This window comes from Bicyclus anynana, chromosome 5, assembly GCF_947172395.1.
Source record: "Bicyclus anynana chromosome 5, ilBicAnyn1.1, whole genome shotgun sequence".
Classification (NCBI taxonomy): Eukaryota; Metazoa; Arthropoda; class Insecta; order Lepidoptera; family Nymphalidae; genus Bicyclus; species Bicyclus anynana.
The window spans coordinates 7,170,023-7,190,857 of record NC_069087.1 but is presented as its reverse complement, the minus strand read 5'-3'; the positions used below and the strand labels follow the sequence as shown (position 1 = coordinate 7,190,857).

At 37.3% G+C, this 20,835-nt stretch overlaps 1 protein-coding gene across 1 annotated transcript; it reads left to right on the top strand.

Moving 5' to 3' along the window:
• The first annotated feature begins 18,375 nt into the window (after positions 1–18,375).
• Positions 18,376–20,588, top strand: LOC112054720 (protein Asterix). The gene is made up of 4 exons (XM_024094592.2): positions 18,376–18,702; positions 18,815–18,926; positions 19,791–19,906; positions 20,440–20,588. Exons 2-4 carry the CDS (start codon positions 18,815–18,817, stop codon positions 20,536–20,538), a joined length of 327 nt encoding a protein of 108 aa, XP_023950360.1. The 5' UTR covers positions 18,376–18,702; the 3' UTR covers positions 20,539–20,588.
• The last annotated feature ends 247 nt before the right edge of the window (positions 20,589–20,835 follow it).

The following is a 20,835-nucleotide window of genomic DNA, read 5'->3' as shown; positions in this document are numbered from 1 at the left end:
CCTGTCATGTTAGTAGGTAGCAGATTTTTTTTTATTTCGTAGGTATACCTAAGCAAACGCATAGCTGCAGTCATGCCTGATTGTGGTAACACTTACAAATGAGATCCTCGCACATGGTTTGCAATACCGGCAATTATAAATATTATTAGTATTACTCAAAAATACCCTGAGAAATGCATAAATAACACTGTTTTTAACGAATGCTAGGGGACTGAAAGCTTTCATTATCACCATTATCTATCACCATATCACCATATCAATATCGAATAATTATTATCACCATTATCTTAAGTTTAATATTATTACCTGACATTTGAAATAAATTAATTTTGACTTTAAAAAATTTTTCGCAAAAGTGAATGTTTTAAGATAGGTACAGGCTTTTGTCATAGTACGGCAATATATAATATATACTATACCTACTCTAACACACATCACTATGAAGCCCCAAAGTAAGTATATTAGCCTGTGTTATGGTTTATCATAGAGACATTGACGAGTATAGGTATAGGTACTACATATAAATAGTTATAAAGTTTATAAACACGCCCATCAGTCACTGGAAAGCAGCCGCATGTTCGCATCACACAAATATTAGGTATATTCCAGTTGATAGGAACCCACGGCCGTGGATGAAGAAAGCAAGGTCTCAAGGTATAAGACATGCTTAAAGCGCGTTATTATCTCACATTCTTAAACAGAAGACTAAAACTTAAAGTAGTATAAAACAGAAACGAGATATTTCGTTTACCTATTTATAAAATTGGGTCCTCATCCAATTTCTGAACAAACTACCTATAGTTAGGTAACTATTAACAGCATCCAGCAGTTTTCCACTTAAACAAATTACGTAGAAATCTGTACCAAGCATTTGTGGATGCTGAATCGATATCAAACGGTATTTTAAATGGTCAGGTGCACTAGTCGGTGCCCGGAGGAACGAATTGATTCGCATCACTCGATAGTTCCCTCCGCTTTCCGAACACTGTTATCAGAGACCACGGGCCGTCACGCCGCGGGGTCTGATTATGTCATTAGATGGACAATCTGGCATATCGAAACGGTGAAAATACGCGGACTACAGCCGTCAGCGATATCCAAATTGTGTCCAATGGATGATGTTTAACTATAGGTTGGCAATACTCCTTTTTATAAGACCTTCGCGTTATCGTCAAAGGTAGCTATTGTAATATCTTATTTTCTAACTTTAGGTTGCCCACACTGGATTTAGATCAATAGATCTTTAGCTTTGGATGTAGTACCTAATATACCTAGTAAGTTTTATAGCCATGTGTTTGACAGGCGCGTTGGTATATAAAACTGCAGAAGGATCAATGCAAAAGACATAGGTACCTACCGCTACCGATCTACCAATCTACTATTAAATTATCATCTGATGCCATAGATTGCCATACCTTCGTCATATGGACCTATACATATTCGTAAGAAAATACTTACGTTAACTCAGTAAAACGTTTGGGTCATGGTTTTTTAGCTTTGTCATTGTTTCTCAGAGACCTTTTAAAGATTTAGGGGACTTCCTATAAGCAAAAGGTAGTCACGAATCGACGAACCTTGCGACTGAGGGCATGATTTCTTATGATTGTTTACTGTGGCCAGAATCGGTATAGATAGGTATCTACTTACTATAAACCACAGAAATGTAACAAAACATTTTAAAAACTGCTGTAAGTATTTCAAAACAATCAACAAATACCTTAAAGTACCTATAGCTATCCTAGTTTTCTATCGAATTAACCTATACCTATAGAAGGAAGTATATGGTACCTATAGGTATTAGGTAAGTATGGTAAGAACATGAGCTGTAAAGCTTTTAGCTCTTAGAAAATCACATATTATATTTTCTATTTACAACATACTTACTGTGTTAGGAGTAGCTGCGACAATAGGTAGTCCAACGTATGAGGCTTAAACCTTTCGATGTTTAAAGTATGGTTTCTTTAACGTATAGCTATTAAATCGTATAAGAATTTAAAGATTTTCCTGTCTGTAATAAAAACATGGGCATATGCGTGATAACATTGAATAAAAAGGCGAATCACATACGCGAGGGCACGCATAAAGTTTATAGATGTGGGCGTGTCGCCGGCCGGCGATTGGAGCGCTCGACGCCAATGCGCGCGCGCACGGTAGCTGCGTGCGTGCGCGCTTACACACGCGGCCGATCTTATCTGCTAGGCGACTTTTCATTTATTCAGCCTTTTTCAGGCTTGTACTGGCAACATTTTGTCTAATTTGGTCTAGTGGCTAGCCTAGCTTTAGATTACAAGGTCGGACTATGAAATACTTATTGGACTTTTCTTCCAAGACACATTTACAGTAAAAATTTTCAGCCCGCGGTTGGTGTTACACTCTTGCCTAGGAGAGCATGTTAATTGTTAAGCTATAGGCCCTCGTCATTCTCATTGTGTACGAGTATAAAAAGATGATGAACACTACAAGAGAGATGAGATGAGAATTAGTAATGACTATATTAGACCTGGCGCTGTGAGGCATTGAGCGTACATAATTCGAGGACCTCGTTTTGTTTACGGTTTTGATCTAAGAAAAGCATGCAGATTACGATTCTGCATGTTGACAGGTTTGTTGGTCCATTCTTTACCCTCTCTTGTGTCGAAGAGGTAGGTACATGGACTGAACAAAATATGCTTTTAATGCATGTTTTATGAATTTCCAATTTTATATCATGACATTATCATACTAATAGCTAATCTATTAAAAAACACATACGAAAATTAAAAACAAATATTTTAATCACTCCGAAACTACCTACTGAATGCATTCAATTGAAACTTGGCACAAATTGAGCAGAAGGTAATAGGATAGGTACCTACTTTATCGTCATCAACCCATATTCGGCTCACTGCTGAGTTCGATTCTCCTCTCAGAATGAGAGGGGTTAGGCCAATAGTCCACCACGCTGGCCCAATGCGGATTGGCAGACTTCACACACGCAGAGAATTAAGATAATTCTCTGGTATGCAGGTTTCCTTACGATGTCTTCCTTCACCGATTGAAACACGTGATATTTAATTTCTTAAAATGCACACAACTGAAAAGTTGGAGGTGCATGCCCCGGACCGGATTTGAACCCACACCCTCCGGAATCAGAGGTAGAGGTCATATCCACTGGGCTATCACTGTTATAGGTAGGTACTTTATGCTGCGAAAATAAAAATATAAAAATATAGATGTGAAAAGTAAGCAAATATCTACCTATTATTATCTAAGGGTTCAGTGTCATTAGATATAGGGTAGTTACACTGCCAACACCAACGTAGATTGTAGCACGTCACGATTTTGAAAAAACTCACCAGTTAGCTTCCTAAAAACGTTTAAAAACCTGGCATTATCAATAATTGAAGACGTTGTGCTATTAAACCGAGCGCAGCGGATTCTATGTTGATTACTCGTAGTTATCAAGAATTTGAGTATCGGCCGGCCTATTACAGCGGCGCAAGGACTGCGGGTATCTCGTAATAACGATGATAATGTCGGAGATTATATGATTTGTGTGGAATTTTGTTGAAAATGGCGAAAACATTACAGAAAAGTACAGGGTTGTAACGACGGGCGGCGCAGCCCCGGGCGGATGCCCCGCCGCCCATATGCAAATTAAACGTAATCAAAATAATCATTCGCTTTGCAACGACCTTACTTTGACTCGGGCTACGAGTTCGTTAATGGGAAAAAGACATTACGACGTAGGTACCTACGTACCTAATAGAGATAGAATATGCAGTCAAATAGAAGTAAAATTCGATATTTTTTAACATAAAGTACCTACCTAGGTATACCTACATCTATTGATAGTTTGTAAGTAAACTTAGGATAAGGTAAAGTATCCTAACGACTTACATGAGTGAGATTTATAAGTATAAGTAGTAGATATTATGTATGTATGTATGAGTAGATATAAATCAGGACAAGTAGCTATGTAGCACTTCGATTCTGTATACAATCGCAAACGCTTCAAAAATTAAAAAAATATAAAGAAATGACATATAGGTCACGTGATCAAGTTATCGATCGGATTTGTCATTCCCATACCTACATTTTTTTAGGATTGGAAGCGTTAGCGTTTATAGAAAGAAAATCGACGTGCCACTTATCTACATGCCCAGAATTCACATTACAGGTATATCTAGTAGCTAAGCTAAACCTAAACCGTGATCCTCAAAAGTTTTGCTCAAAAGAGCCGACAAGAAAAAGTTCTTTGTGTTCTTTATAAAGAAACATTCTTACATTTTTTCGTATAGGTAGGTACATAGTACCTAGGTAAGTAGGCATCGATGTAGGTAGGTATGTAATAATTTAACCGGAAATGTAGGTGCATTTAGTAACCAATGATCAAAATTACTCGAAATTTATTGGACACGCGATTGTATAGTTGGATATGCTAATAGTTTGGAAAAGATATACAATTGGTGGCAGGTAATAACAGAGTTGATTCCAATTGCATGCTGAAACTTACTAATAAATAATACCTAATTGCATAGCTAAACACCTAATGAGGATAACGTGGGTAGGTACCTATTCAATTATCGGTTTTCCAAAATATTTAAAAAATAAATAAGTAGGTTTATGAATAAAAGCCATTATACCGGAAGTAGATTAGACCTCAGACAATTTAGAAAATAGGATTTTATAATCCTAAGTTGACGGGAGCTGGAAATCGAACCCTTCTTCGTTATCGACTTCTTCGACTTTTTGTTAAAAATCATAGCAACCACTAAATAGGTACGCCAGAGAACTCGTCAAAACCTACAGTTTTTGCTACTTTCTTTTAAAATTTTCATTTATTTATAGGTAGGTAGGTACTTACCTACTTCCTAACCTATAGGTTCAACTTGAAAATTGTACCTTAACTTATAAATTTTCTTTCTTTTATAGATAACTATACTTTTACTTTACTAAGACTGAAAATGAGATTTTTTCTACTTTACTACAATAAACAACTAACTTACAAACGGTAGGCAACCTATAGGTAGGTAGTACACTTACAGTTCAGATTAGGTGCATAAGTATACCTACTCTTTGTGGTAGGAACGATATTTTGTAGCTAGATACCTATTTATCACCCACGACTTTCAATGCAGTAGGTAAGGTAGGTAGGTTAGGATAGGATTAGGATTTGTTTTAAAAAGAGCAACTTTTGAGTTTCTTGCAGGTTCTTCTTAGCAGAACTAGCCTTCCGAACCGGTGTTAGATTATTTTTATTTTTTTTTCTTTACAAGTTAGTCCTTGACCACATTCTCACCTGATGGTAAATGATGGAAATCCACCACGCATACCACTGCGCCATGGAGGCCGTCGATATTTTACGAATAGTCAACTGACGTTTCAAATGTGCTTGTAAACTGTGCCTACATAGTTTAGTTTAGAATTTTGAATTTTTAAATTTAGGTTACGTACGTATCTACGTACCTAAGTACTAACTTAAGCAATGCTTATAGGTAAGTATTTATAGGTATTTCGAAGTCTGCATGAGGTTGCTGAATACCGATTAGCATATACGCTAATGCCAAAGCTATCGAGCGATGCTTTTACCGGCGGTGGCATTATCGGTGCGTTAGATGTGCGCAATTTGCCTCCATTCGCTGTAATGACAGGCCGCGGCCTCACTTCATGGAGGCTGCATAATGAGCCGAACCTCGCCGATTGATCTAATGTACGTATACTCTTTAGGCAGTTACATGTAAATGCTGTAACGGTACCGCATTGTTACGCAACAAGCGTTAGGTTTCATAAGGCACAGCCAACCAGCTAGCGGTCATTGTTTAATTCCCATGTCTATAATACGTAATTAGGCACTTTGTATGTACAATTGTACATTGTACGTTTACTTACCTTAACTCGTTGCTCTAACATTTTTTAGTTGGTTGGTAGGTTTGCAGTAAGTTTTTTACTAAAACTTTTAGTAAAAATTCTCAACACGGAATCAGCTTACGTAACCCGGGAAAAAAGAAATAACTTTTTGACTATATCGTTTCTGAAGTAAAACTCTATTGGCAGATTTCTATGTTTTTTTTTCAGTTAGCACAAGATTAAGAGAGATTGTGGATTACATTTTACTAATTTTTGACCCGTGAGATTGTGGATTACATTTTACTAATTTTTGACCCGTACAGCTAATACGACGGTAGCTACGCCCCTGCTGGAGTAGGAAAATTGGTGGTAAAACATCCCCATACCTCGAAGAACACGATAAACCGTCGGTTCCGGTCATCGGTCCAGTAACATCTGATAAAGATAGATAGAGGCTAGGAACATCAATCGCTATAATTAAAGTAGGTAGTAAAGTAAGACTAAGAGCCGTGATAGTCCAGTGGATATGACCTCTGCCTCCGAATCCGAAGGGTGTAGGTTCGAATCCGGCCCGTGGTATGCATCTCCAACATTTCTGTAATGTGCATTAATGTGCATGAAACCTGTATACCTAGCATTTTTTTTTAATTCTCTGCGTGTGTGAAGTCTGCCAATCTGTAGTGGGCCAGTGTGGTTTACTATTTGGCCTAACCCCTCTCATTTTGAGAGGAGACTCGAGCTTAGCAGTGATCCGAACATCGGTTGATAATGATAATGATGATGATGATCTTTTAGACTTATAGTTCAAATTCGACCTGTTATAGACGAAAAACCCACGAGTGTAAAATAGCAAAATCCCACTTCTGATCCTGAAAATTCTAAACTTTATTATAATTATTATTTACAGTTACGTAATTCATGAAAGGTCCTTTTTGAAACGCTTGGCGTAAGAATTATTCGCATCACGTCCTCCTGTAATGGTCCCAACACACGGGAATGACATCAGAAATGGAAATTGTTTTTAATCACGCGCAATTTGCGTGACGGTGTAACTGCAAGCTAACCACTGCTCCATGGTAAGCCGACCGTGCTAATAATTAAATAGCTCTACGGTTATAGCTAATACCTAGAACTGGTACTTGTCTATGGTCATGGATTTCATAGATCTGTTTTTATTTTCTTTTTGTTGATCAGCTTTTACCCTTACGCTGGCTGCTCCCTTAATAGGTAATGTAGAATTATAACCAACTGTTTCAAATAAAGAGGTTCTAGGTTCAGCTATGCTGTGTGTATTTCTTTTATTAAATTAGGTTGTCGAATGGCGGTAGATGAGTAGTTATGGAGGCGCTGCTTGGCTGCGTTGCAGACATATCTTTACGTGTTTCATGTGGCCCCAACCTTTACGACGTGTAGATATAGGAACATCACTGATTTAGGTGCTATTACGTTTGTCTTTTACTTAGTGAGTCCCGCATATCGCCCTAGAAACGTAGCAGCTTAAACTACTATTAACGCTAGAGGACGGATATAACTAAATGCATTTTCCAGCGTTAGCGTTCGTCTTGTCATCATTATAATCATTATGATACCCTACTTTAACGGTCCACTACAGGGCCAGGTCCTCCTCCTTATAAGAGAGGGAATTTGGAGCTCAGACCCACCATGCTGATCCAATGCAGGTTAGCGGGCTTAGGGTAATTTTTGGCTAAGTATTTAATGATCACTATAGATGTTAATGATAATAATCGAGACCGAAGTCTTGACGTGCTCTTCGAGGCACGGGGGTGTAACAAATTCAACTTCCCCCATGGAAACAGTTCAGCTTACACTTCTTAATATAACTGGGTGACACATATTCCAGCATAACATATTCTAACGGTATAGATAAAATTAACAATTAGGTAGTTTTTATGCCGGAAAACCTACTATAATATTATTCGCTATTTTTCTACTTAATTTCTTTGAAAAGTTCCCTGCCTGTGTATTAGATATTACTACCTATTCCCTGACAAGATGATCCATAAGATGTAAAATAACAACGTCTCAGGCAGAAATCCTAACATACCTTATCAATTATGGCTTGCTTACGTTATTACATACCAAGTAAGTAGGTACCACTATACTATACCTATATGTAAGGGCGGAAAATCCTAATTTACGAGTTGCCAAGCAAACGAGACTAACGTAAAACTGACCTACTGGAACGAATGAGTTACAAAAGCATATGTTTTGAACGCTAGAACACACCTTATCATTTACCACATTACGTGAGCAATGATTATAGTAATCTGCTCATAAGGGAACAATGCCTTGCATTCGCCATGCCACTACACTCTTCATACAACCAAACTACAGGGTGCTTTGTTTTTTTACCAAGTTAGATAGGCAGAAGCGAACATACAACCTGTGGAGAAAATGTAGAAGAGTTATAACTCTTTTGCACTCTTGATTGGATTATAGGTAGATAAGGAAAACAGACGAAAGGCCGTTTAATGTGCATATCTACGAGTAGGTACGAGATAACAAAAATAAACTCTTGTCATAATATTTTGTAAATTTTTAGTATTTTAGTTTACTCGTAGCAAATAAAAATGTTACCAAATACCGTAAAAAATATTTTACCATTACTTAATAAATAATAAGTAGGTGTCTTGTTATTTACCGATTTAGAGTAACCAACATAGTGTTTGCACCTTTAGCCTACGATCGCACCACGACATAAACCTCGAGACAAGAGAAAGACAAATATCGACTAATAGCATCGGAATTGAATATCGCTCTCTTTTATTGTGTGGAGGTGAAAGAGAGAGGGATGTCAACTCAGCCACCACAATAATTATGTCATTGACACCTGCTAGGCCATAGGATAGATAGATTGAATTTTACATTCTATGATTTCCTTTTTCGGAATTCGCTGTTTTCAGGTAATGTATTCTAGGTAGGTTGGGTAGGTTTAGTGTAGCTGCTAGATACACAAATACTTAAGAAGACATACCTATATTTACCTAGGTAGATAATCTGCAGATAACTGCGTTGTAGTTTGTCACAAAAATAAAAACACCATGTATGTTTTATTGTACAAATTTAATAGAAAATATGACCCTTTCACCGTTCCACATAATTAAGGAGTACGCAACGGGACAAAGAACCGATCGGCTACACGTTGTTAACAATGTTTTATACGTTCCAATCGGTTCACAATGGCGGCGCACGGTACCCTTTCTTCAGCAATTTGAAGACCAGCAGGCAACGGAAGTCAGACCCTCACCATGGAATTAGGAGTCCTTAGACTCTCCGGGTATCGCTTTGTTGTGAAGAGCTCCGCCCCGCAAGATTTGTACGCGAAAATTCAGCGCGTGACACATTTCGAAGGGCTCGTGTTTCACCAACGACTACCATTTCAAGGTGTCCCACGACGTTTGCTTACACATTTCCAACGGAGTTCTATTATGGCTAGGTAACTATGTACTAGGTAGGTACTATGAGCCGTGATAGCCCAGTGGATATGACTTCTGCCTCCGATTCCGGAGGGTACGGGTACGAATCCGGTCCAGGGCATGCATTTCCAAATTTTCAGTTGAAGGTTTCAGTTCAAACGGTGAAGGAAAACCATCTTGAGGAAAGCTGCATACCAGAGAATTTTCTTAATTCTCTGCGTGTGTGAAATCTGCCAATCCGCATTGCGCCAGCGTGGTGGACTATTGGCCAAACCCCTCTCATTCTGAGAGCAGACTCGAGCTCGGCAGTGAGCCGAATATGGGTTGATAATGATAAACTACTATCTAATTTTTTTTTTCTCTACAAGTTAGCCCTTGACTAACAATTTCACCTGATGGTAAGTGATAATGCAATCTAAGATGGAAGCGGGCTAACTTGATAGGAGTAGGATGAAAGTCCACACTCCTTTGGGTTTCTACACGACATCGTACCGGAACGCTAAATCCATTGGCGGTACGTCTTTGCCGGTAGGGTGGCACCCACGGCCGAAGCCTCCTTAGTGGTTAAAGGCAGCAAAGGAACGTCAGAACAGTACAAATGTATTGTTATATTACTTGGATATTACTTTAGAGTCATACTGATACATGAAAGTCGAATGATGACTTTGAATCCCATGTACAAGAAAAACTAATAAGTAAGTTCTACTTACCTACAGTACAGGCAGATGATTATTTACTCGTAGAAGCATTCACGGACGCGCCTGTCTTACCGCACTACAACCACAAACGAACCGACTTCCAAAAATAGATTATCCGTACTTACCTACCTAGTACCTTCCTATGGCTATGGTTATATCTCTATACCTTTGGCTATTGTTATCACCTTCCTACAGATGGAATCCCTGTATATCAATCAGCCTTTGTCGCCTTCCTACAGATGGAATCCCTGTATATCAGCCTTTGTCGCCTTCCTATAGATGGTATTTCTGTATATCAGCCTTTGTCGCCTTCCTATAGATGGAATCCCTGTATCCCTGCCTTTGTAGCCTTCCTACAGATGGTATTCCTGTATATCAGCCTTTGTCGCCTTCATACAGATGGAATTTCTGTATATCAGCCTTTATCGCCATCCTATAAATGGAATTCCTGTTTAGCCGCACCACTCAGTGTACTTTAAAATATTGATAGTTATACCAACATTTTGAAAAACTTAATAACAGATTCTAACCGACCGATGGCGCCGCTAACGCGCTGTGAAGTTCCGCCTTGGCTTTTGGACCAAAAGCATGTGATAGTCAGACATATCTCTATTAATATTATAAAGAGGAATACTTTCATTGTTTGTTTGTTTGCATTGAGCTCCGTAACTACTGCACTGATTTGAAAATTATTTCACTGTTGGGAAGTTACTCTATCACCGGGTGCTATGTTTTATCCACGTAGGTATTCAAACGGGAACGCGAACTACGTGGGTGAAACCACGTGGCATCTACTAGTAATATATATATATGAAGGCTGAAACTTTGTCAGTCTATGCTCCTAGCATAGGTAAGCACAGAGTTTGGACTGTGATGGCATTGGGAGGTTTCAAGGGTTCAAGCCCTCAAATATTCTTCCCAGCGTACTAAGCGTTTTTTTTATACTTTTCTCGTTATACTATATTATAATAAAGACATAGTGTCTTCAGTCACCAGCCGCTTGGAAACGCGGCATTCCTTCGAAAAGAACGTTAAAGATCAAACTTTATGGGTATCTCGCGAAGGGTTGCCACAAAGCTAAGAGTCTGGTGACTGGAAACATGATTCCTTGGGATATCCCGTAGAAAATACCAAAAAATTACTTGGACAATTATTGAGCATTTTGTTCTGGCCTCTGGACCCTTGAAACTATTACCTTCTAAAACAATCACGGCCCAAACTCCATAATTATACCTACTTACTTATAGTCAGAAGCTAGCTATCCTTAGAGTTTCTCTGCATGATGGAATCAGATATGAGGAGATCCGCAGACGAACCAAAGACACTGACATAGCTCAGCGAGTCCCGAAGCTGCGAAGCGAAGCATAGTTCGAAGACCCGAGGTTCCAAGGTGCTGGAAAGGCGACCCCGCACCGGAAAGAGAAGTGTTGGCAGACCCCCTACGGATGTCAAGTGGGTTGCCGGGCGCCGCTGGATGCTGGCGGGTCGAGACCGTTGTGCTTGGAGGTCCATGCAGGACTATGTCCAGCAGAGGACGTCTATCGGCCAATGATAATGATGATGATAGTCAGAAGCAATATTCATGATGCTCCCAAACATTTAGGTGTCAGACGCAACGTAGGGGGGCGGCGGTAGGAGCATAGGCTGACAGACTTTCAGCCATCATAAATTATAATAAAGTAGGTATGTCTGGCTCCGACTCTCGTTCTATTTGACCTTGCATGCCATGAACTTGCAACCATTGATTACCGAATTACCAACTCGTCGCCTATACTTAAAGCTCATAAGTCGTACCCCGACCGATTTAAATAATAAATATGTTATCTAAATAACAGCCATGCATTGTTTTATTCTATACAGACCGTTGGTAATGACGTACATTAGCTCGAATCGCTAATAAAATTAGGCTGGCCACGTAATTTGACTTAATTTTGCAACAATCATGGCTGACTCAGATTCGAATTTTGTTGGGCAGATCGCCTAGTATAACTAATACGGTAATACCATTATAATAAGTAGGTAGATAGATCTTTGTAGGATGATAAAAGCTATATTTATTTTTCTAAAACGCAAAACTTACTTAATTTAATTTTTAGTTACTTATGTAAGTTTAGGAACGTAGGTAACCTATCGTCTCATCAAGATGGAGCTAATCACAGAAAATTAACTTGATATTAATCAATTGTAAAAATGCTCCAGGGATCCACTGGGTTAGCCAGGATCGCAGGATCGCAGGATCGCTTGAGAGTTGAGATGCTCAACTTTTTTATTTACGAAGATTCTTGATTGGTTAATAGTATTTTGAAGTTTGGTAGGTACAGCGTAAGATGCGTGAAGTAAAGAAATCGCTATTTCAGTCAATGTCGCAAACAACAAACTTGGAATTAATAATATGAAATTTAAATTTTAAAATAGAATAAGAGAAGACGAATACACCAATAATTCGCATAATTTTTATAGATCAAGAGTGTCGACGTTGAACTTATCTATGTACTTATTATAAGTAGGTTTTTGTAAAGTCATTGTTGTAGCGCTATTCTTTAGCAAATGGGTAATATAAAACCTCAAAAGTGTGAGTTTAGAATTTCCCTGTTAAATATGATACTGTGGAAGGAGAGAGAGAGAGAGAAAGAATTTTTCAAAAATATTTTTTTCGTCAATAATTTGGAGGGGAGCGGGCCATTGGGTGGAAGGTGTACCGACCTATACCTACTCATAGTCGTAGGTACCTACATATGAGTTTATTTTATATTGTAATAAACAAATGTTTATGAAATTTAAATAAACTCAAGTCAATTTCATCTAAAAAAATATATTTAACTGTAATTCGACCAGTAGGTAATTATCCGAATTTCCACTGTGATTTTAATAATCTGATAAAACTATCAATAACAATTGGTTGCTCTATAGTCTATAATGACCGATCTTTGTGATAATGACATTAAATGTGGTGTTGCTACACAGGGAGTTTATTAGTTCCATTTTTATTAACTTCTATACTCTTAGAAGTAGTTCGGCCAATGGTACATAAGTATAATTATTTTACATAAGCCGATTATTTCTGTGTTTTTGTTTTCTCCGTTACAGTGCACATTACTAGGTAAGTACACCAACTAGTTAAGTTAGTTCCTACTTACTATAAAGTGCATGTCCTATAGATACTTAATTCTTCTTCTTCTTTGTCGCTATAATCTTGACAGAGTGGTCGTGGTCTTCATTTGGGTGTCGTGGCTAGCCTCACTAGCCGTCGCCATGCCTCCCGTAGTGTGGCTAATGGCTCTCCTAACACTTTGTAGAGCGAGCCATGGAGAGCGGTTTTCACTTGATCAATCCAGCACCTTGGTACCTGCCACCCACGCGCTCTTGTGCCCTCCACCTTTCGCTCTATGGACGTGTCATCTATAGATAATAGGAATATAGGAATAGGTAAAGTAAAAACCGCTTCGGTTGCCAGAACACGTTTATGGTGCATGGCTAGGTAAAGCGTTACTTAATATAATTATTTAAGTGCTTAATTGTAAGTCAAACGTGTAATTTCACAGAATACAGTAGGCTAATTTCATTTGAAAAAGCCATAGCTACGCAGCGTAATTATACCGCTGCGCAAAAAGCGGGAAACTAGTAATTAATCCGCCATATTAGTTAATTGTGGCCCACCTCCGCTGCCCCCGAGTTACGCTTCAATCCACCGCGGATAATAATTGTAGGTAGGTAGGTAGGTACCTACTATAACCAGCCGAACCGAAGGGTTCACTATACCAAACGTAAAATAGATGCCGTATAGGTAGGTAGGTACCTTACCTACTTCATCAACATCGTCATATCAGCCGATGGACGTCGACTGCAAGACATGGGCCTTTTGTAGGGACTTCCAAAAATCACGATACTGAGCCATCTGCATCAAGCGAATCCCTGCGACTCGCTTGATGTCGTCAGTCCACTTGGTGGGGGGTCGACCAACACTGCACTTACTACGAAAGTTTAAGTAGCGGTAGGTACCTACTTCGCGATATCTTATCGTCCGAAATTCCTCAGTGCCTGAAGACAAAAGTCTTCGAACTATTGGTTCGTAGACTTAGTCGCTGACTATGGACCTCATAAAAAGGCTCATAGTCAAACAGCGGGCGATGGAATGAGCTATGCTAGAGTAATTAGGAGATCCGCAGACGAACCAAAGTCATCGACATATAGATAACTATCAAGCTCAACGAAGTGGCAATGAGTGGGGCACATACCTAGTTCGAAGAGCCGATGGACGTTGGGGTCCCAAGGTACTGGAATGGCAACCCCGCACTAGAAAGCGCTGTGTTTGTTGACCTCCCACCAGGTGCACTAACGACATCAAGCGAGTCGCAGGGATTCCCAGGATGCAAGCGGCTCAGGATCGTGATAATTGACAGTCTTTACAAAAGGCCTATGTCCTGCAGTGAACGTCCATCGTGATGATGAGGTACCTACTTATAAAATGGTGAAGCAGCTTACTGTGTTCTTTAGAAGCTAGGTAGGTACATCATGTTTGTTACATAGGGACCTTGTATTTGGTAGGTAGGTACATCACGGTGCCGGCACAGAAAACATGTGCCGGCAACAAGGGTTATTACCCTTACAATATTTTGTCTGGTTTGCTCCGTATTTTAAGTATGGCAGTCCAGGACTTTTTTCTCAGTAGTCTTCGAGTAGGTAATCTACCTACAACATTTTATTATACCTACTTACTGCGAATACACCTATATTTTTAGGTAATCCTTATTGGCAATTAGTACCCAATAGTAGCAGGTAGATAGGCAATTGTTATTTCCAGCTATTTCAAATTTCACATGTAAATGCAAGGCGTAGCGTGCGAGCCGCAGGCGGTGGGCGGCCGTCAGCCGGCCAATGGTAACTGCCGGCGTCCATTGCAAAGCCTCCGAATATTTTCCTTTTTTCCATCACTTATGTTAATTTAGCGGTTTTGCATAATTTTAACATTTAATCATCAGTTCGTACCATGGTTAAGTATTTACTTACATGCATTTTGACACTAAAGCTTATATCCAAATTATTGTGAGGCACTTTATAAGGTTCGACGTACGTTCCCAAAGCATTTCTACGTGGTTTAGTGATTGCAGCTGCTCATAAATTTAAATACTTAGGGCAATATTTTACATCAGATTTGAACTATTTGGAAAAAATAAAAAAACACCGTTCGTAAGTAAATGCACTTGTTCGTAAGTAGGTGTTTCATTTGTAAGTTTTTTTGATTCATCTCCAAATTAGGGTCACTATTCTCACTAGATGAAGACATAACAAATAATGTTGCGAAACATGTAAATTCACAATGAATTTCTTTTAAAAAATCAAGTAGGTATGGATTATTCACGGCAATTGCTTTTAAAATTCTCACTTCTTAATTTTATTTTTCTTTCACATGAGGAATGTCCCATGTCTTCAAATCTCGCTCTATTCGCAACTCAATAAAAATTAAATGAAAAAATGAACGCATTCCACAGACAAGAACGCTGCATTTCATTCCATTTTAAAGTTTTTTATTAATTTTTTAAACAATCAGGGCCTTACCTACTTATAATGATTCTATTTTCGAACAAAACCTTCTCCGTTTTATAGTACCTAGGCTAGTGCTTGGCTAGTACTCGTAACAGACAAGAATTAAAGACAAAATTACTTTAGCCCCTAGAACCAGAAATGTTTATTTAGACCCGCTATGGAGCGCTAAAATTATTTCGTTTTTTTAATTTTTTTGTATGTTACGAGTACTAACTTTTACATAAGTACTTTAAAACTTTTAACAATCTACTATTAAATAATGGATAAGTTTTCTCCATCTGACCGCTAAACTTTAGTCGGGTACCCGATGATGATGACGATTTTATATAAATGGCCTACCTACCTAATTAATTAATTATGACAGACTACTTTGTATAGGCAATTATGAGCCTCATAAGAAGGTTCATAGAATCACTCAGCAGGCGATGGAGTTAGCTTTGGTTGGGGTTTCTCTGGTTGGCCGAATTAAAAATGAGGTGATCCGCAGAAGAACCAAAATGACATAGATCAGAGAGTCGTGAAGCTGAAGTTCAAAGAGTGGATGGACCGATGACATCAAAGGGTTGCAGATTGCAGAGAGCCTCTGGATGCTGGCGGCTCAAGTTAGTGGTGTTTGGAAATCCATGCAAGAGGCTTATGTCCAACAGTGGACGTCCATCGGCCTTTAATAATCATAAGGATGATGATATCTCATTATCAAATCTCATAAACTACCTACCTACTTCATGAGTTTCTTCACACAGACACGTGAACCAAACTTAGATTAGAAATTAGTAGGTAAGTCGTCTTTTTATTTTTGCCACGATTAACGAAGCTACTAGACTTAGACCTTAACTATCTACTGCAGTAGGTGGATGTCGTTTAGGTCTAACTATGGTATAACTACTCGTAGCTTCAAAAATCGTAATAACCCTTCGTAAACATTTTATCTATAACGAAGTTTTTCGAGGTATCTATTGCCACTAAGCTGATGACTGAGGACATGATTTTTCAAATTAACGCGTTAATATCTGGAAAACGCGGGTAGGTTTTAGAGTTGAAAGTAAAATCGTAGGTATACTTACTCAAATCTACACATTCTTGAAGCTGTGAAAAAATTTACTACGGTATATCCCAATAGGGAGCTTACGGCAATCACACAATTCTATGTTCTAATTTTTTGTTGATAGGACTACGCTGAAAGAGTAACCATTAAAACCAGAGGCCGATAGAAGGTAAGTCTAAACCACCAAATCTAGTGGAAAAGAGTGGAAATTACATAGAGTTGGCAACACTGGCGAGAAGATTGAAATCCACGAGCATCTAAATGGGGTTCGCATTTTTTTCGGCCAGTATCTAAATAGGACCAGTTTGGCTTATGAATAGTAAAAGTAGAGATTGAAATCGCCAACCAAATGAAATAAAGCAATCGGAAATATTGAATTTTTTGTGTTCAATACTATAGCTATAGAAGAAACGTATTCACAGACAAAAAATAATTTAGACATATTTATGAAAATGCATGTTTTTTTGTTTTATCTAAATGATTTTTAACTTTGGCGGGCGATTTCAGTCTCTACTTTCACTAGCCCTTACTATAGTCGAATAATGAATTCAGCGATCTCTTTTGAAGTTTCCTGTGATACCATTTTTTATTGAATCAAAAATAGTGACGTGACAAAGTGAACGATCATGATTCACTCAATATGTTGAACCAAATTAGTAAATAATTTTAATAAATAACAGCTACATCTGTTATTTATTAAGAAATTTCTCAGTTTAAGGCTTAATAATAAACGTAAAACCTATTTTGAGTCACAGTGATAAAAATAAAATTATTCTAAGACCTTATTTAATTTGACTAATAACTGAGACAAATAAAATTAAATGAATGCTTTTAATTAATAGATCAGATTTTTACTATCTCTATAAAATTTACTTTTTATTTACTATCTCTATTAATAAAATATTGTTGCATAAATAGGGTCATAGACTCATTTACTCATTTTTTTGTATTACATGAAATTAGGATTAATTTTAAATTATTTTTTTTTAAATCCTATTTAAAATTGTTAAAACCCAATGTCATTTAATATGACATAAGTTTAAACTAAATATTTTAAAATGGAAGATAAAATATAAAGAAATATTGAAGGAGTTCCAACCAACACATTGGTCCCTGCTCAGTATAGAACCGTATGCACTCTCATTGATCTTCGGAGTTCCGATATTAGAGTCATAAATTTATTGTTATTTTTAATGTCTCTACTTTTTCTTCATCTTTATTTTCATCATCAGACGATTTTAAACTTAGTTTTGCGTTGGCTTAGGCTCTAGATATTTGTTTTAAATTGTAGTTTTTTGACCATCACAGAGTCGAACATTTGAATAGTCATTGTTTATTCAATGCAAACAAACAAACAATCAAATCTTTCCCCTATATAATATTAGTATCTATATTAAGTCGGGTTTGTTACAATACTTACAACACAAGAATGGCTGGACCAATTTGGCTGACAATTTGTGGAGAGGTACCTTAGAACCAGGAGGACATACTTAGGTACTTACTTAGGGTAGGGGTAGGCTTGAGTAGCTCGGCTTAAATTTTCAAATCGGAAGTAGTGGTACCCTTAGAGATCAGGGCAAATAGGTAAAAAATTTTATTATTTTACAAAGTGACATTAGCATCTGTCAGAAAATTCGCACGATTATTGATTATACTATAGCCAAACTGTGTCCAGTCCTGTCTGTGCCATTTGAGTCATTAATCTGTCAACGGTTCAAAAGAGCTTGAATTTCTGTGCCGTAAAGCCAACGTAGGAAAAAAAGTCAAATGTCAATTAATGACATTGACAGAAATTAGTTACATGAACATGATTAGTTACATGAACTTCATTTGTGGTCTGTGAACATGACTTGACAACTCAACTTGACAAGTAGTCAAGTACACTTTTTTGTGTAAAATTATGAAAATAGAAATTAAATTAACTGAATGATTACTGTGAATTTCTATAGAATTTATTGGTGTTCCAATTGTTCAATGCAAATAACGCTTTAAATTAACTATAGTTTGTACATCTGCTTGTAAATTAAGTTTAAAAGGATAGGCGAATACCAGCACCCCAAGAAATTAATCGTATTTTGAAATACATTTTTTGGTGTTGTAAAACGTAGAAGTTTCAACTATTTGCGGACCAATATTAAACCCACAAAAGGTATGACAATAGCTACAATCATGTTAGGTATAACCAGAGGTTTTGACATAATAAATTGTTTATAGGGGGTTTTGAATAAAGCAATTATCGACGTATCTCGTGACAATTTCAGATGCAATTATCAGCAGACCCTCGGCGAGCTGACCGGGAGCGTCGCTATAAACCTCCGCCGCCCACCTCGGCCCCAGCAGAGGATCTCACCACTGATTATATGAACATTTTGGGTAAGTAATACTTAACAGTACAAAATGTGCACTAAATCCTTGACCTACTTATGTAGACCAGTATAAATACTTAATTGTTTTTTGTTTGTAAAGCATCATTAGTCGATAGATTTTTATAGGCAAGCATGCTCTAACTTGGACTTCAGGAGTGATTGTAAATCATACCAATCAAGCATAACTATCAAATAAATGGATAGAATAGTTGTGAATGTGGTTAATAATCAGGGTTTGATTCGTAGTTTAAAATTTTACACATATTCATTATATTAGCTTAACTTCACCCCAGTAAAAAGGAAGTAGTATTATGTGGTTTTACATCCCAATTGAATGTGTTGTAGGCATCTGTACAAGCTCAAGACAATTAACTTTTATGCTCTTTGAGTATATTAACAAGTTATTATTAGGAGAAATCTCAGGCTTAACTCGCCTTAAATTACAAGAAGAGGAATTAGAACAAGATTAAAGAATTTGTCATACCAATGACAGGAATTTATGCAATTTATTTTTTTTAAATCATTTCCTAACTTAACAAACTTCTGAGACTAGGGTTAAAACAGAATTAATTTCCAAAAATTCTGATTAAATTATACTTACCCCTTACTGACTTTACTTTGTGACAGTGAGATTGTTGCCAAGCTGCGTGATATTAAAATAGATAACAGCTTGTCATTGTTCTGTGAAATAACTAACAGTAACAAAAAAAATGAGTGCATTTGGTAGCTCAGTGAGATAGGGTTATTATTGGTGGTAGTAGGTGACAATAACAAAAGTCATAATGACAAAGCATCATAGTTAACATGTGCCCTGATTGTTTTTGCTTAATCACTTCCAAAATGTATTTTTAAAATATGTATTTGTTTTTAGGTATGGTCTTTTCTATGTGTGGACTGATGATGCGTCTCAAATGGTGTGCTTGGACTGCTGTCTTCTGTTCCAGTATTAGCTTTGCTAATTCAAGAGTGTCTGATGACACCAAGCAGGTATGTACAAACTGGCTACAGAAATTAATATATGTTCAAAGTGCTATTATAAATTAATTATTTAGTGCAAATAATGCTTTAGATTAACTAAAGTAATATCTTTATACAGGTGTTTGTATAATAAGTTTTACAATGTTATATATTTCTTTAACTTCTATTATTATCTGGGGGCATGGCAGTGCCCCTGCCAAGTGGTTAAGTGCGAACTGCATAGGGAGTTAAGTGATGAAGAAGCCTGATGTTATATTGACGACAGTTAATTAATGAATATTCAAAGGGTAACAGTGGTTAGATTTTTAAAATCCATGGCCACTCATAAATATTAGACCCAGCACAATCAGACATTCATTTTGTCTCGTTTTTTCTAATATCCTAAATATATTATCATTTGGTGATAGATGACTTAGGATGTAATTGTGAATGTGATTATTAGGTATGTTAATATATTTCAAAGGTAGCAAAAAGCTTCACTGGGTTACCAGTACTGTGTGGAAATACCCATAGAAATTAATGTAATTTTTTTTTTGTTTCAGATTGTCAGCTCGTTTATGCTTTCAATATCTGCTGTGGTGATGTCGTATTTGCAAAATCCAGCTCCTATGTCTCCACCATGGGCTGCTTTAACCACATAAAATTAGCAATATCAAATTAATTTATAAAGAATATATTTAATGAAATGTTATTGTTTGTTTAATTTAGCATTGGTGCCTAAATTGTGAAATTGTGATTTACATAATTATTAATAGATGAAAAATATCATTTTGTACTAGACTATGTATGACAGCCACATGGTGCAGTGGGTAGTAACCCTGCTTTCAGCATCCACGGCTGTGGGTTTGATTCACACAACTGCACAATATTTGTGTGATGAGTTGAGAAAATATATAAATATTTATGTGTAGTATGAATAAATATTAATTAATACTAGC